Source organism: Odontesthes bonariensis, chromosome 4 (assembly GCF_027942865.1).
Source record: "Odontesthes bonariensis isolate fOdoBon6 chromosome 4, fOdoBon6.hap1, whole genome shotgun sequence".
NCBI lineage: Eukaryota > Metazoa > Chordata > Actinopteri > Atheriniformes > Atherinopsidae > Odontesthes > Odontesthes bonariensis.
The window spans coordinates 33,159,446-33,175,631 of NC_134509.1; the positions used below are offsets into that span (position 1 = coordinate 33,159,446).

The following is a 16,186-nucleotide window of genomic DNA, read 5'->3' on the forward strand; positions in this document are numbered from 1 at the left end:
GGAGCTGTCACTTGATCACAGTCAACATGGCGACGCACTGACATGGAAGGTTAGCAAGGAAAAGGAGTGGAGCAAGCTTTGCTTTCGTTAAACTGTGCTCACGGATTTGTTATTTGCGTTATTTTGCTGCCAGCAACTTCTGTTTTTCTTCGCATAGCAATAGTGGTTGTCGTGGAATAACAGCAAACTGACATATTTTGTTGAAGCACTAATCTGTCTAATCATATTCGCTGCATGTTTGGGTTGTTAATGACAATAGCTGCGACACTGCTGATGTCAGTACACATTTGTAGCATCGCGTACATTTAGAATTAACAGCAAAAGCAATGTAATGTTGGATTAAAACCAAACGATAATATTTACTTTACATACTGTCGAGAAAGTCTGTCTTTTGACTAAATATGTAGATATTCAGACATACAATCTGCTGATCAACTTTGAATGTATTCTGCATTTTATTTTAATTCTCATACCAATAAGGTATGATATCGTTATTTGTTGCTATAGGTTGTTGAACTTAGTGTATTAAATGTGTTCCCATACGGCCTACTTAGGTTATGCATTCTAGCTTGTGTTGCTTTATCTCTGGAGCGTGGTTGTAAACATGCCAATCTTATGTCAACTTGAGTGCTTTGGTTTTTCTGAAGAAGGAGAGACATTCCTCACTCATCAAGCATTCATGGTTCAACCCCCTATTCTTTTTTTTAAAACATTGCCAAGAAAACAGGAAATAGGTGTAATAATTTCATGAAATGTGCAAATTGAGATGGAAATACTGTATATAAGGCAAAAACGGAGCAATAGTAATAGGAACTTCAGGAATAGTTCTCCGGGCTTGTTGGAGGACTTTTCAAAGCTCTTCTTCAGGTGCCTTTTGTTCCGTTCGGTCAAGATGATCCCACACTGCTTCAATAATGTTGAGGTCCAGGCTCTGGGGAGGATTCATCACTCCATAAGACCTGTTGCCACTGATTTTCAGTCCACTTCTTGTGTCGTTTGGTATACCTTAGCCTTTTCTCCCCGTTTCCCTTCCTTAAGAATGGCTTCTTCACAGCTATCCTACCATGGAGACCATTGCAGATGAGGCTTAAGTGAACAGTAAATGGATCAATTGTGGGATCAGACATATCTCTTAGGTCATGTGTCAGGACTTTGCAACGTCACTTTCAGCTAGTGTTCATCTGCTGTAGATAGTTGGGTTTTTTTAGACTTATTTTGTCCTCCACTTGTCCAGTGTCCTCAAATACTTTAAGGACACACTGCACACATTGCTTAGATCTGCCAACTTTTTCTGTTGACAAAAATCTGATAATTACTTTGTGGGTTTAAAAATACTGTTTTATGTTGGTCAAAGTGCGTTATCTTTTGCCCTTTTTGTAGATGGAGGTAAAGATGAAATTATGTTTGTGCAACAGATTGCAGGTAACTTAACCGTCTCAAGATTTTAAAATTGGTTCTTTGCGACGTCATTTATGTCATTTCTTGTTTTAATTTTTTGGTGTTTTTTTTTATGCTTCAGTGATTGATAGACAAGTGGTTTAGCTAACAACAAACACATTCCTCTGAACACACTCGGGTAACGAAGACTGGACTAAAAATGAGAGGGGGAAAAAAACAGTCTGTGTTCCTAGAAAATGTCTGGGGATCTATTGCTCAAGACCAAACTTTTGATATATATATTTAAAGACTGCCTTTGACTGCAGAGCTGTGGAAATATGTGGAAATGGAGAGGACAACACTTGTTTGTGCCATTTTTTTCTTGAAGTGAAAATCATGGATTCTGATCACAAATGCGTACGACTGCATAACCGGATGTTTATCTCTCTAAAATTATTTTCAATTCTCATTAGAAACCATCCATATTTGGCATCCTGCATTCACGTGTGTATTTCTCTCTCATACAGGTGTGACCCTCTGCTCCGAACGTGTGTGTTGCCGCAGCGTGTCACTGACGAGCGTCCCGTGTCACCTCAGGAGACGGCTGCCTCACCAACTGAGATATGATCACTCTAGTAGTTTAGAGGACAGCTGTAAAGCATCAAACATGTAAGTCCCTGGAAAATATTTGGTCTTTGTGAGATTGTTCTTAAATCACATGCAAGACTTTGTCAATGACATTTCATGTAAGTGAAGGACTACATTTTACCTGCGGTTAAAAAGTTTAAGAACACTGTGAGCGTTTTAAGAGCTTATACACCATATGCACCTCCCATTACGTTTTGCAAGGAGTTTTTCATCAGCCTACTTCTCCTGTAGGCCTGTAACCTCTCAGAGGACAGGTGTGTCGCAACAACACGAAGCCATGACGTCACGCTGTACCCTGCAGGTTGTGTTTATGGTGATGGCGACTCTGAAATGATCAGGATAGCTTGCTACGTTTGTCTGGACCTCAGATGTCAGACACACACAGCTTTCTCAGAGAAATGAATCGTGTAAACTCGGATGTTGCGCTGAAGCTGATTAAAACCTGCAGAGTAATTTGAGGGGAGAGAATGCAGATGAAATACTTTCACATTGCACTCAAGAGCCAGATGTTTGCGGGTGTTAGCAGGCTTTTTTGACTAGTGTAAAAAGGGCTGTATTGTCGCTAACCATGACCATTTAGTTTCATCTTTAGTTTCATTTGGGGGAAAGTAACCATTGCCATCACTAGCTCCACCTTCCCCTTATACAGTTTAATTGCTCCAACTTTTAATCACAGCAGTAGTATGAAAATGGACTTCAGGCTATTTGTCAGCTTGTAGTAAAAACACTAGTCAAAAGCTCCAGCATGGCTAATCTCAAACCAATAGTGGATTAAATGTAATATGCTTATGTTTAATAGTTCCAGTATTTGGTGTGTCTGCTGCCAAACAGTGTTTACGATATTTGATCTGTAATCAGAAATGTTATAGTCTTAAGAGCTTGACAGCAAACATGTTATGCATGTTTTAAACAGAGACATTGTGTCCTCATTGACAGAATGCATACTACATTAAAACAAAATTAGCCACGTAGTTTGACACATCAGTTTCAGTGACAAAGATGAGATGATGTGCAGTTTTCTTGAGGGGCGGGGGCGTCAACTGTTTCCCATGTTGCCTCTCTGTCCCACACAGAGGCCTCTGAGGCTGAATGCAGACAGAGGCATGAAAGCGGGAGATAATTGAAACGGAGCAAATAGAAAGTTGCCTGACACCGAGTTCCTGATAGTGGTTTGTTTTCTGAGCATGTGATGTGTATTCGGAGAAAGTTGAGTCAGAGTTGACTGGAGTTATAAACACACACACAGACTAATGCTGTGGAGATGAAGTCTTTTCTGATCATCTTTTCAGAGAGTCACGTGAGGAATGTAATGGCCTGAGGGGGGGCCCCCCGCTACCACCTGCCCCTGCCAGGTCCAATCTGCCTAAACTGTCCGCTCAGCCACTGCAACCCACCACTGCGATGGGAGACGGAGTGGAGGCCGGCAGCAGCCAGAACCCTCCCTCTGCTCCACCACCTCTCCCCTTCAACCCTCCTCCCCCTGAAACATGGAACCCTTCCAGGCCCAAACGACAGACCAACCAGCTCCAGGTAGCTTTATTTTGGTTTGTGTCGGTAACATGCCAACTCCATCCACTTATTTGTCCTCAGTTTAATGTCTGTTTTGTCTCATTTTACTCTTTTTCAGTACCTGCTTAAAGTGGTGTTGAAGACATTATGGAAACACCAGTTTGCATGGCCCTTCCAAGCACCTGTAGATTCAGTCAAACTCGGTTTGCCTGTGAGTCACATTTTGTTCTCATGGTTTCTGTAATCAAACTCTATAGTTCAAAGTACACATCAGCATTGGGGGGACCACTAATTGAATTTTGTATGGAAAGTATCCAGCAGTGCAGGTGGATGTGCTGCCAAGCACTAAATGAATAGTTATTGCAGACTCACATCTGCAGTTGACACATTTAGCAGCTGACTTGACTTTTTTACTCCACTTAAACTTAATTTTTTTCCCTTCGTACCTGAAGTCTTGCAGTATTTTTTTCTGCAGGATTTGGTTGTACAGAAGAAGAACGTATAGTAAAATTGAAAGTTGTAGCTATTGATTGATTTGGTAAGTCGGGATAAAGAAATGATAGGAATAATAAAAATTCTGAGAGTTTGCTATGACGCAAGATGAGAATAATCAGTGCCTCCTCTCCTCTTTCATCAAGGACTACTATAAGATCATAAAGATTCCTATGGACATGGGCACGATAAGAAAACGCCTCGAGAACAACTATTACTGGAACGCCCAGGAATGTATCCAGGACTTCAACACAATGTTCACAAACTGCTACATCTACAACAAGGTCAGCCACCTTACAAAGTCTTGTCCCATGCATTGTCCTGCTCAAATGTTTAATCACTCACATTAAAGCCTAGTTCACACCACAAAATTTCAATTCCCGTTTTCACAACGCAGACAAATGGTTCAGATCTGAGGCTGAGTTAGATCAGCGGCCACCAGTCGCTATGCGTGATCACTGCGAAGAGGGGGGATTTGTTAGGCTTCCAGAGACGTCACAGATTCTGCTCAGGAAATTGAGCAGAATTTGGTTAAATGTTGGCAAGAACACCCCATGCCTCTCTGATGTCATATCATGGGAGACTTGCCAAAGAGAAACTGTGCAGAGAAATGGACCCTTTCTTCTCAGCAAAGACTCCCGAACTCGAGAGAAACATACAGCAAAAATCTTGTTGTGTGAACAGAACTAAAAGGAAAATTCTGAGATTTTACTTCTTCTTACTTGACCAATCTTCACAATCATAACCTGCAACCGCTTCACTGCTACAAGGTGATATAACAGATGAAGGAGCTTGACTTTGGAAGTTGCAGGTACAGATTGTTGTCACATGTTTGACTAAATTTTAGAACCATTTATACCAATTTAAACTTAGTTTAACAACAGCCTCCGATTAGGAGGAACTGATTAATTGATTTAATGCTACTAGAAGTAAGGCCTCGGTTAAAAGAATTTCCTGAATAGAGAAGGCTTCTGTACAGCGAGATAAATGTACCCTAAACGTGTCCATTTACCTGTGTGTTCAGCCCGGGGATGATATTGTCCTGATGGCCGAGGCCTTGGAAAAGCTCTTTCTTCAGAAGATTACGGAGATGCCGCAGGAAGAAACAGAGATTGCTGTGGTGACGAAGGGACGGCGTGGCAGGCGAGAGTCTGGTAGGATTTCTTTCCTTCTTTTTTCTTTTCTTTTTTATATTTCTATTAAAAGGAGGTACGTACTTTGCATGTGACCAACAAAAGTCAGTAGTCCCTCGCAGTCCTTAAGTCCAAAGGGTATTTTTGTCTCTACAATAGAGATTATTATTGTTTTTGAGTTGATTATTGGGAAAGTCCAAAGATAATGGGGAGGAGTCACTTTGAGTGAACTGTAAATTGTACTTATCCAAGTTGCCAAGCTTGTATGTAGACATACAAGTTTGGACTTCAGTTGTCTGCACTCGTTTCACGCACACCTGGCTTCGAATGTTAATTGCTGAATCAGGTTTTGGTTGCTCGGCGCCTGTGAGACTTGAGGTTAAATCTTGGCGCTCCTCTTGTCTTGCACTCCTTTACAGCTCTGATGTCGAAGTCGGATTCAGGGCAAGACTCATCCTCCCCTTCCACCACCCCAAATACGAGAGGCTTTTCATCCCCATCAACCACTCCACAGCCCCGGGGTCCTCCAGCCCCACCCCTAACCCTGCCTCAGCCCCCACGTGTGCCTCCCACTCCCACCAACCACGTTCCACATTTGGGACCCCCGTTCCCTCTCCCCACCCCAGACGTCCTGACCCAGGGCATGACATCTGTTCCTCCTCCAGCCGTGACGCACCCCGGCCTCCTTCCAGCCCCAATGCTGCAGAGCTCTCCAGCTCTCATCAAGGTAAAAATAAGTCCATATCCATTCTGATAAGACGCTAGCAGATCTTCGACTTCTAACTTTCTACCTCTCACGTTGCAACAGCAAAGGAAGAGCCAGAAGCGGAAAGCAGACACCACAACACCCACAGCCAATGACCAGCTCAGTGAATCGCCTCCCGTATCTGATGCCACTCGGCCGCGCCGAGACAATAATCGGCCATTAAAGCAACCCAAAAGAGACCCCTCGCAGCCAGACTCGCAGCATCACCTGGGTGGAGGTTTGGAGACGGGAGGGATGGGGACGCCGAAGCGTCAGGAGCAGTTGCGCTCCTGCGCGCGCCTCATTAGAGAGATGCTGTCTAAGAAACACGTGGCGTACGCCTGGCCTTTTTACAAACCCGTCGATGCAAAAGCCCTCGGCCTCCACGACTACCATGAAATCATCAAGCACCCAATGGATCTCAGCGCCATCAAGGTGATTTATAAGAATAGATGGCTTTTCTATGGAAACCTCTCACTTTAATGTGGTAAATGTTTTAAGGCTATGGCTTTGTATCTGTGTTAGGGTGGAGCATTTAATCAGTTTGTGCGATCAAATAGATCATTCAGATTGAGCTTTATGTGTCACATTTCAGATGTTCGACTTGCAGTTCTCAGTTCTGCAAAACACTGACGAGATTTTTGTGTCTCCCTCAGAAAAAGTTGGACAACCGACAGTACAGAGAAGCAGCGGAGTTTGCAGCCGACGTCAGGTTGATGTTCTCAAACTGTTACAAGTACAACCCGCCCGACCATGATGTGGTATCCATGGCGCGCAAATTACAGGTAAATGAAGCATTTCACACATGACCAAGCAAACTCGAGCAGAGATTAGATACTCAGCATGACCAGAAGTATGTGAAAATCTGCACGGGACAAAGTGTTCAGACCCTTAAATTTTTCCACATTTTGTTTTGTGTTAGACTTTTCTTCGTTAGTCAGCATCCGTTTTCCCACAGTGGCCAAGTTAAACCATTCGGAGTGTTTTCGTGATTTATTGAAAGTATGAAAATGAAGTTTCCAATCAGTGCAGCAATGACCGCTTCAAGTATGTGTTGGGAGTGATCCTGCAAGCTTTGCACACCTTTTATTTTGAAGTTTCCTGAATTTAAGGCATCTGTATCACTGACTCACCTCAGGACTCGCAGAAAATCACACATCATGGCTTCTTGAATAGCTTTACTTACTGAGCTGTTTCTGTAAATGGAAGTTTGTGATGAAATCTTGGGCCAGAGATCCGAGGTCTTCAGCAGCTGGTGGAACCCGGTGCTCTGTACAACCGAATAAAGTGTCTCGCTTTCCTCTTCTTCGGCTCAAAGAGCAGCATTGAGAGCTACTTGCATGTGTTTGATCAGGGGTCAAAATGTTTTATCCAGTTTGTGTTTTCTGGTAAGTTCAGAAGATCCAAAGTGTGTTGAGAACAGTTTTAGTCTCTATATGCTGAGCTTTGTATACTTGTGATGTGCTATATTGCATCACCGTAACTTCAGCATAATGCTGGAGAAAAAGCAACATTACCTTTTCTCTTTTACTGATCGTATTCTGTAGCTTTGTTTACGCTTCGATCTCTCTCCAATGTCCAGTGGAGAAATTCCACTTAACACTTGAGAAAATGATCAAATTCAGTGTCAATAAAGTGGAAGACTTTAACGGATTTGAAAATGTTTTATGACCCACTGCAAGTATGCAGAAATCATTTCTGGTTACGGTCGAGCTCACAGCTTCTCCTGCTGTCCTCCTGTCTTAACAGGATGTGTTTGAGATGCGATTTGCCAAAATGCCTGACGATCTCGAGGAGCCCACCCCTGTTCCCACTCCATCATCGGCCCTCCACCCTGCACCCTCCATTCGGCAAGCCCCGCCTCCTTCTGCCATTTCCGACGACAGCTCCAGTTCCTCTGAATCGGAATCCTCTGCAGGAGACTCGGAACATGACAGGCAACATCGATTGGCTGAGTTGCAGGAACAGGTTAGATTCTGGAAATTAAATAGGGAGGGAGGCTTATGAGGCATGAAAGGTGGGTGGGCCATGCTGAACCAATCATGGGTAAACACAGACAGGTAAATTCCCAGACTTTAGCGCTTGCCATCTTTTGATGCAACAGCTTTGTGTGTGTGTGTGTGTGTGTGTGTGTGTGTGTGTGTGTGTGTGTGTGTGTGTGTGTGTTTGTGACCTGTAGCTTAAGGCTGTCCATGAGCAGCTGGCAGCACTCTCCCAGCCACAGGTCAGCAAGCCCAAGAAGAAAGAGAGAGACAAGAAGGAGAAGGAGAAGGAGAAGAAGAAAGAAAAGCACAAGAAGAAGATGGGAGCAGAGGAACCTGCGGAGACTCCTTCCCTTGGGATGCTTCAGACTTCCAAGAAAAGCAAGAGCGGCAAGGATCCTGTCATGGTAAAGAAGGACAGGAAAAAGCCCGGGTAGGTTTAACTCTGCTAACAAACCAAGATGTTACTGTTGCTGCTTGAACTGGAGCTAATTTTATCATTTTCTGATTGCAGTAAGAAGGAGGGAATCAAAAACAATCGCCTAGCTGTGCCCCCCCAGCCAGGCCCAGTCCCTCTTGTCCCTTCGGCCTCTCTTGAAGCAGAGGATGATGTAGGTATGTATACCACAGGACGGATGCAATACTTATGCATGTCATTTTTGTCTACATGAGTGCTAGATAAAGATTTTCATATATCAAAGACTCGGTGTCAGTCCAATGTGATGTTTTCCTCTTCAGATGTGTTTGGGGGTCTGTCTGCTGACAGATGTAAGCCAATGTCATACGAGGAGAAGCGCCAGTTGAGCCTGGACATAAACAAATTGCCTGGTGACAAACTGGGTCGAGTCGTGCACATAATCCAAACGCGTGAGCCTTCGCTGAAGAACTCAAACCCCGATGAGATTGAGATAGACTTTGAGACACTGAAGCCCTCCACGCTGAGAGAGCTGGAGAAATACGTCTCCAGCTGCCTCAAAAAGAAGAAAAAACCATCAGGTTGGCTTTTATTTATCTGTGCCCAGCGTCTCTTTACTGGTACTAGTACTGTGATATTATTACCAAAAATCCTATCAAGTCAGGCTCAGCTGAGGCATGTTAAATGTTTTTTAATTGCGCTGTCAGTCATCTCAGAGCAGCAGCAAGTGAGTCAGAAGTCCTTATGAGGACCAACCAGTCCAGTCTTACAGCTTGTCAAACGGCAGCCTGCTTGTTGTTCGAGGTCCCAGTAAAACAAAAATGAGCTCCTCCACAGATGAGTACATGGTTGTCACAGAGAGCATTCATGATACTAATCGCTGTGCAGGCGCACAGCTTAGGCGTTCCTAGAGGAAGTTTTGTGATAGTGCAGCAGCCCGTGCTGTTCCTTTGTGCTGGAGTTTTAACACTCCGCTACGTCCAGTGTTTTCACACGATGCTTCAGCTTTGTCTCGCAAGGGAAATTATTAAGCCCTTAAATGCAATGATAACAATGTGACATTGTTATTTGAAATGATTAAGGCCAGCAGACGATATGATGGTCTTTTTGGTGGAATCACGATCCGTAATCTGAATCGCAATCACTTCAGTCGTAATCGTATGATTAGTTTTGTAAATGGTTCCCTGAGTCTCATCATCCTAATTGTGTAACAGTGATGTTTTTGCCTAATTAATGTGGAGTAGTAAAGCTTTGACACTTGACCCGGTCTGTACAGTTCCTCTGAAGTGCAGACTTTATGTCAAAGTCTGATTGTCCACATTTTCAAGCACCTGCTCCTAATTTGATCGCAAAAAGTTGTGATTGTTCGACATCAGTTCCAAACAACTGGGGATGTTTTTTTTTATTTCCATTAAAGCCAAATCCAGTTTCAAATCTGCTTGTTAAATCTGAATCCTTTCACGTGCCTCGTGGAATCTTTTGATGTTATTTGTTTCATGATCAAAGAATTCATTAAAAAAAAGCATTTATGTTGTGTAATAACAAAATGTGTAGTTTATCTAATCTTGCTAATAACGAATCTAATCTTAATGATGATTTAAGGACCAAATTCCTTTTTACCAGGTTATTTGCCTGTATTGACACACTCTTCATTAACCGTCAAACCAAATCAAAGATGTTTTGTTTTGTTCGTTTTCCTTATAAAAGCAACCCGCTGAAAAGGAAGTTATCATCTAAATTTTGTGGCTTTCGTTGCAGTAGAGAAGTCTCTGGAAATGACGAATGTGACAAAGATGAAGACGGGATCCTCATCTTCAGGCAGCAGTGACTCCTCTGATAGTGAAGACTCTGAGAATGGTAACGCACCCACTCACCGCTGCGTGCAAGCTTATCACGTCTGGCTAACTCGCAGCTGCAGTTGATCAGCATGAATCTCGTCATTTCATAGACCTCTCCGGCCCCTCCTTTGTCTCTCCTTCCAGGGCTGGTTCCCAAGCAGCAAAAGAAGACATCGACCAATAAGGAGACAAAAAGACCGCACCACCAGTCCCTCAGTGTTGGAATGGGCCCGGTGGCTCCTGTGCTTCAGCCTCAGCCTCAGCCGGTCCAGTCCAAACCACCATTTGTCCCCCCTCCTCCTGTCCCCGTCTCTGTCCCGTCTCTGGACTCCTCCCAACTTATGACCTCAGGATTTGATCCTCTGGCCCAGTTCATGAACCCTCACCTAACGCAGTCCAACACCGAGCCCAGTGCGACCATTGCCACCGCCGGTGCCCCTGTTGTCTCCGGCATTCTCAACGCAAACGTACCCACCAGTCACATGCCCACTGAGACGCACCCTTTCCTAAACAAACATCCCATAATACCTTCTCCAGGTATGTACCCCAGAACAGCGCCCTGCTATGAACTCTGTTGTTCACAGCAAACGTGTTAATGAGGGAGAGATTATGCCTTTATTGTCTGAATTTAATGATGCTGAAATAACTGATTTCCAGTTAAATGCATGAATGGTCCTCTGTCCCACTTCATAAATAAGAGCTAAAACTATTTCACCTGCTCACTGAGATTTCTTTCTGCCATGTTTTAAACGGGCATGAAGCTATGATAGTGTTTTCACCCACAGAAGAGTTCTCAAACTTAAGAACATATCCAGAATGAAGGGTTTCGTGTCCCAAACAGATCAGGAGAAGCTGATTCATGCTTTCATCTCCAGCAGACTTGACTACTGTAACGGTCTTCTGACTGGACTCCCCCAAAAGAGTCTCAAACAGCTGCAGCTCATTCAGAACGCTGCAGCCCGAGTTTTAACCAGAACAAAGAGATCAGATCACATCACCCCAGTTCTCAAGTCTTTACATCGGCTCCCGGTCAGATACAGAATAGATTTTAAAGTTCTGCTACTCGTCTACAAATCACGGAATGGTTTAGGTACAGAATACATGAATGACATGCTAGCAGAGTATAAACCCAGTAGAGCTCTGAGATCTGCTGACTCAGGTCAGATAGTGGAGCCCAGAGTTCAAACTAGACACGGTGAAGCAGCTTTTAGCTGTTATGCTGCACACAACTGGAACAAACTACCAGCAGAACTGAAATCAGCCCCAACTGTAAGCACTTTTAAATCCAGGTTAAAAACATTTCTCTTTCAGTGTGCTTATGGTTGAGTTTCTTTTTCCCCTCTTCTTTGATTGCTTTTAACCGTTTTAATTTTTATTCTATTTTTTTTCTCTTTTAAATTTCTTGTTTTTATGCTGCTTTATGCTGTTCTTTTAAATGCCTCGTCTTTATGTAAAGCACATTGAGTTGCCTGTGGTATGAAATGCGCTATATAAATAAAGATGCCTTGCCTCAAAAGGCCTTTTAGTGTGACCAGATTAAAAGCAACCTACAACTTTGTTCTTTCTTGTCATTTCTTGTCTTCCCTTTCTGCAGCGATTCATAATGCTCTTCCTCAGCAACCATCGAGACCCAGCAACCGCGCTGCAGCTCTTCCGCCCAAACCTGCACAGCCTCCCCCATCCTCGCTTCCCTCCCTGCCTCCATCTTCCTCTCCGCAGCTTCAGCCCACGGTTTCCCTCAACCTCCCGCAGCCCGTCCCCCGCCCGCGGGTCCCTTCTCCGCCATCGCACGGCATCTTGGGTACCCTCTCGGCTCAGCCTCCCCAAGCCCTGCTCGAGGACGACGAAGAGCCGACGCTCACTAGTTCTGCAACCCCACCGCTCAGTCAGGTCCACAACCTCCTGCAGTCACTTCAGGCGAGACCCACCTCGCAGACGCAACCGCTGCACACGCATTCGCCGCAGCTGGTGCCGCCGATGCACACGCAGATCATGGCGACGGCCCTCCCACAGAGACAAGGCCCAGGCCACATGCCGCCGTCGTTTCCGCATCCGCACACGTCAATCTTGCAGCAACAGAAGGGGGCGGTCCTGCAACAGAAGGTCCAACAGTTGCAGCAACATCAACAACAGCTTTCGCCACGAAGCAAAGTGGAGCCTTTTCCAACAGGTGAGATATTTGGAAGTCTCCGGCACTCTGAGACAGTGGGCAGCTCCACCCCATCAGACTGGAGACAGCTGTGGTGGAGGAGCTCCATTATTGTACCAGAAGCTCCCGTTGACATAGGAAAGCCCTTGGTCATGTTTGCAGCTGTGCAAACACACAGCACATTAAAGTGCCCTGTATAAAAACAATGTGCACGGCATGATATGTGATAATCCACGACCAAAAAAACACACACACGGGTGGAAATCAGCATGGCCCCTTCACCACATTCTTTGATGCCCTTAAATTCAGATGCTCCAGTTTAGAGGCCTGTTAAAAACCTGGGGGACAAAAAGCATCAACCTTGAGGATCATGAACTTGTGTAGAAGTACTTCTGATGGTGGGGGTTTGAATATATTCACTTCATTTGTTTCAACATAAAATCCTGCCGGAGCACTTTTCTTCTGTATGCTGCCAATATTCGATACGCCGCACTTTTCCTGACTATAAGTCAGTGACATCATGACAAATGACTGTTGATTGATCTGCAATAACAGGGAATTTAAAAGCAGATGTGCCCAAAACAGAAAGTCCAATATTCAGATTCATACATATTCATATTGTTGTTGTTTGTTTGTTTTTAGGCTGCCTGCGTGAGAGCCCTTCTCCTCTGATGCATTCTCCACAGATGCCTCAGTTCCATACAATGGGACAGCAGTCGCCTTCACAGACCAAGAAGCATGTAAGCCATTCATGACCGTCATTCTGCTGCATGTGTGTGATGATTGGAAGCATCAGCCAGACAAACGGCACCGAAAGAATACATTTGGAGCCACACAAACGTTACAACAGTCTTGGTTTGACTTTGTGATGTGAATGCACCAATTTTGTCTTTATTTTTCTTTAGGAGCAGAGGTCCAACCTTGTGGTAGTGAAAGAGGAGAAGCCTTCGCAGTCGCCAGTTCTGCCCCCGTCGCCCTTCAGCCCTGCAGTTCGTCAAGACACACACAAACCTGACAGCAAACACAGTGAGTGCAACATTTTGTGTGCATCATATTATGGATTCCCGCCGTCTCTCGTCTCGTTCTGTCTTTACATTCTTTTCATCTTCTTGTGTGAAAACATCTCAAGATGCATATTTAAAACGATCTCAACCTGTGTCTTCCTCAGGGTTAGATATGAAGCCATTGGATGGTTCACGCCCCATTCCCCACCTGCCAGACTCCCCAGTCCCACCTTGCTCCCAACAGGACATCAAAATCAAGCAAGAACCCAAAACTTCCATCGCACCGAAGAAGACACAAGTGTGTACAACCATGATATGTGAAAATGACACGTTAACTTATTCCGCTCACCGTGCATTTTCTTCCCTCACCCTCTTCACGTTTTTTTCTTCTCTCTAGGACGTAAAGTTAAAAAACATGGGTTCGTGGGCCAGCCTGGCTCAGAGGTCTCAGTCCACACCAGCTTCCTCGGTGCGCTCCTCCAGCGAAAGCTTCGAACAGTTCAGACGGGCCGCCAGAGAGAAGGAGGAAAGGGAGAGACAGCTGAAAGCACAAGCAGAGCAGGCCAGGAGAGAGCAGGAAAAACTACGGTACGTCTGAGGGAGATCATAGTAGCTTATGTTGGTGCGTAACTTCTGTTTTCTTATCTGCTGCCTGTGATCTCATACATCTTGCTCTCTGAATTTTGGAAAAAATGTGTAATATCATATTACCCCACTGATTGAAAACAGTTTGTAATTACAAGAGAAAGTTCCGCTGATGGCTTTTTAAGAAATGGTCGTTCCAAAACCAATAATCGTTTCATTATTTATTTTTGTCGTTTTTTTTTACTTTTTATTACCTTAATGTTCCAGTCAGTACGTGTCTCGACTGTATCTATGTTGGCTTTTTACATAGAGCCTCCACATAATGTGTTTCTTTATCATTGAAGCCAGCTCTCTCACTGTTGTCGTTGGTTTCCGTGTCGTAGCCGTGACGATGAGGACACGATGGAGCATGCTCGTCGAGCGCAAGAGGATGCCCGCCGTCGTCAGGAGCAACAGTCGCCGCTGGCTCCAACGCCCCCAGCCTCAACTCCGCCCACTCACTCCCCGCAAGCCCCGCCTGCGCCACAGCAAGCCCCGCCTACTCCGACCTCAGCTGCACAGAACGCTCTCGACGAGCAGAGGGAGATGGCTCGCCGCCGCGAACAGGAGAGGCGCAGGAGAGAAGCGGTACGAACTGAACTGCGAATCAGACGTGCAGATTTTGAATTCCTGTTTGTTATCCTTTTTCCGATCAGCCTGTAACGCTTTTTGTTGCCGTCTTTTCTGCAGATGGCTGACACCATTGACATAAATTTCCAGAGCGACCTGATGGCAATTTTTGAAGAGAATCTGTTCTGAACAGAAGGTGACTGCGTGAGAGAAGGACCTATAGTCGCACCGGAGCAAATTCACAAAATACACATAAATAACAATGCTCTGATACACATGGTTGCTGCCTCACAAATGCACACCCACATTATACAGACTTAATAATACCTGTCCCTTTCTCTCAGTAGTTGAAACAGCTGGCTTGTGTCATGTGATTGGGAAGTGATTTAGATAGGCAGAAGTCTTTTTCCTCTGCCCTGAGATCCATGTTTCTGGCTTGTTGTTAATGGTTGTTTGTTCTTGATCTCCTGGAACAGCAGGATGAGCAGCCAAGCAGTCAGCTCCATCAAGGAATCATTGAAAGGAGGGGACAGACCTTAATTTAAAAGTAATAATGGTGAAGGGCAGGATTTAATTTAAGAAACTGAAAGAAAGAGTGAAAACTCCTTTTTTCTCTGGCATGTGACAGGAGAGATTTGGGGAGGGAGGGGGGGTTGTAAAAGGAACGGGTGAACAAATAAATGGATCACTTTGCTCTTTTTTTTCTTTTTTCTTTTTAAGTATATTTTTCCCCTCCTCTCTTTATCCGGCTGGAGTGGTCACATCTGTCAGGTTCAGCCATCATCTGAGAGTTTGTGTTTTTTTCTCAGGACACAGTGAGAGCTAAACAGCCTGGACGCAAACCCTTTCTTTTTGTTTTTTCCTCTGAGACCTCCTTCCTCCCGTCACTTCCTCCTACCTCTCTCTGCAGTCACAAACAGAGGAGGTGGGGAGCCTCAGCCACATTCAGCATTCAGCATTTTAAACCTTTCAGAGTGTGTCCCTTGCCTTAGCGCTCTGGCCTGTAAAGTAATTATCATACCCTACAAATTATACATATTATATATAAATAGATATATGGATATATAAATATATATATATAAATAAATGTGTGTGTGTATATATATATATATATATATATATATATACACACATTGTTTGTTTATAATATATATTATATAAGACAAAAAGTCAGCGAAAAAGAATATAAGAGATTTTGATTGTGGGGAGCAAAGCTCGTCTGTGTGTTCATCTCTGAGCTCTGGTTTTGAATTTGTAGAATTTACTGTAAAGAAGAAAAAACCCAACTTTTTTTATGGTTCTATTGAGAGGATTGTTTCGTGTAATTCTCCCTCAAACCTTTTCTGTTTTTTTTTTTTTCTTTTCTTTTCTCAACTCTATGCCAAAACAAATCTATTGAGTGCTGAAATTTCTTTCACATTTTTTTTTTTTTTTTTTTTTTTTTTTTTTTTTACATGTAAAATGAATTTTCTTTTCACTTTATATTAAAGACTTATGTTTTTATTGCTATTTAATTTTCCTTTATCCCCTTTTAAATCTGAAGTTATGCAACAGTTTGCTCTGTAATAGTTGGACAAAATAGCGGTTTCAAAGTAATTTTATGACTACTAAGTCCCGTCATTATGTAGTTGTGCGATACATCTGCACTTCGATGTTTATTTACTGACATCTTTTTTTCTTTTCTTTCGTTTTTTTTTCAT

The 16,186-nt window shown here is 43.8% G+C and overlaps 1 protein-coding gene across 2 annotated transcripts; it reads left to right on the top strand.

Moving 5' to 3' along the window:
* The first annotated feature begins 1,908 nt into the window (after window positions 1-1,908).
* Window positions 1,909-15,894, top strand: LOC142378988 (bromodomain-containing protein 4-like). 2 transcript variants are annotated; one of them, XM_075464022.1, is made up of 21 exons: window positions 1,909-2,046; window positions 3,315-3,555; window positions 3,653-3,745; window positions 4,173-4,310; window positions 5,051-5,180; window positions 5,579-5,886; window positions 5,968-6,339; window positions 6,561-6,689; window positions 7,654-7,872; window positions 8,084-8,319; window positions 8,401-8,501; window positions 8,625-8,882; window positions 10,060-10,158; window positions 10,284-10,676; window positions 11,734-12,309; window positions 12,931-13,028; window positions 13,194-13,314; window positions 13,457-13,590; window positions 13,690-13,880; window positions 14,261-14,504; window positions 14,607-15,894. In XM_075464022.1, exons 2-21 carry the CDS (start codon window positions 3,427-3,429, stop codon window positions 14,673-14,675), a joined length of 4,038 nt encoding a protein of 1,345 aa, XP_075320137.1. In that variant the 5' UTR covers window positions 1,909-2,046; window positions 3,315-3,426; the 3' UTR covers window positions 14,676-15,894. The 2 variants fall into 2 exon arrangements, with proteins under 2 accessions (XP_075320137.1, XP_075320136.1); XM_075464021.1 differs by lacking the exons at window positions 1,909-2,046; window positions 8,625-8,882 and having other exon boundaries at window positions 3,329-3,555.
* Window positions 15,895-16,186: the final 292 nt, after the last annotated feature.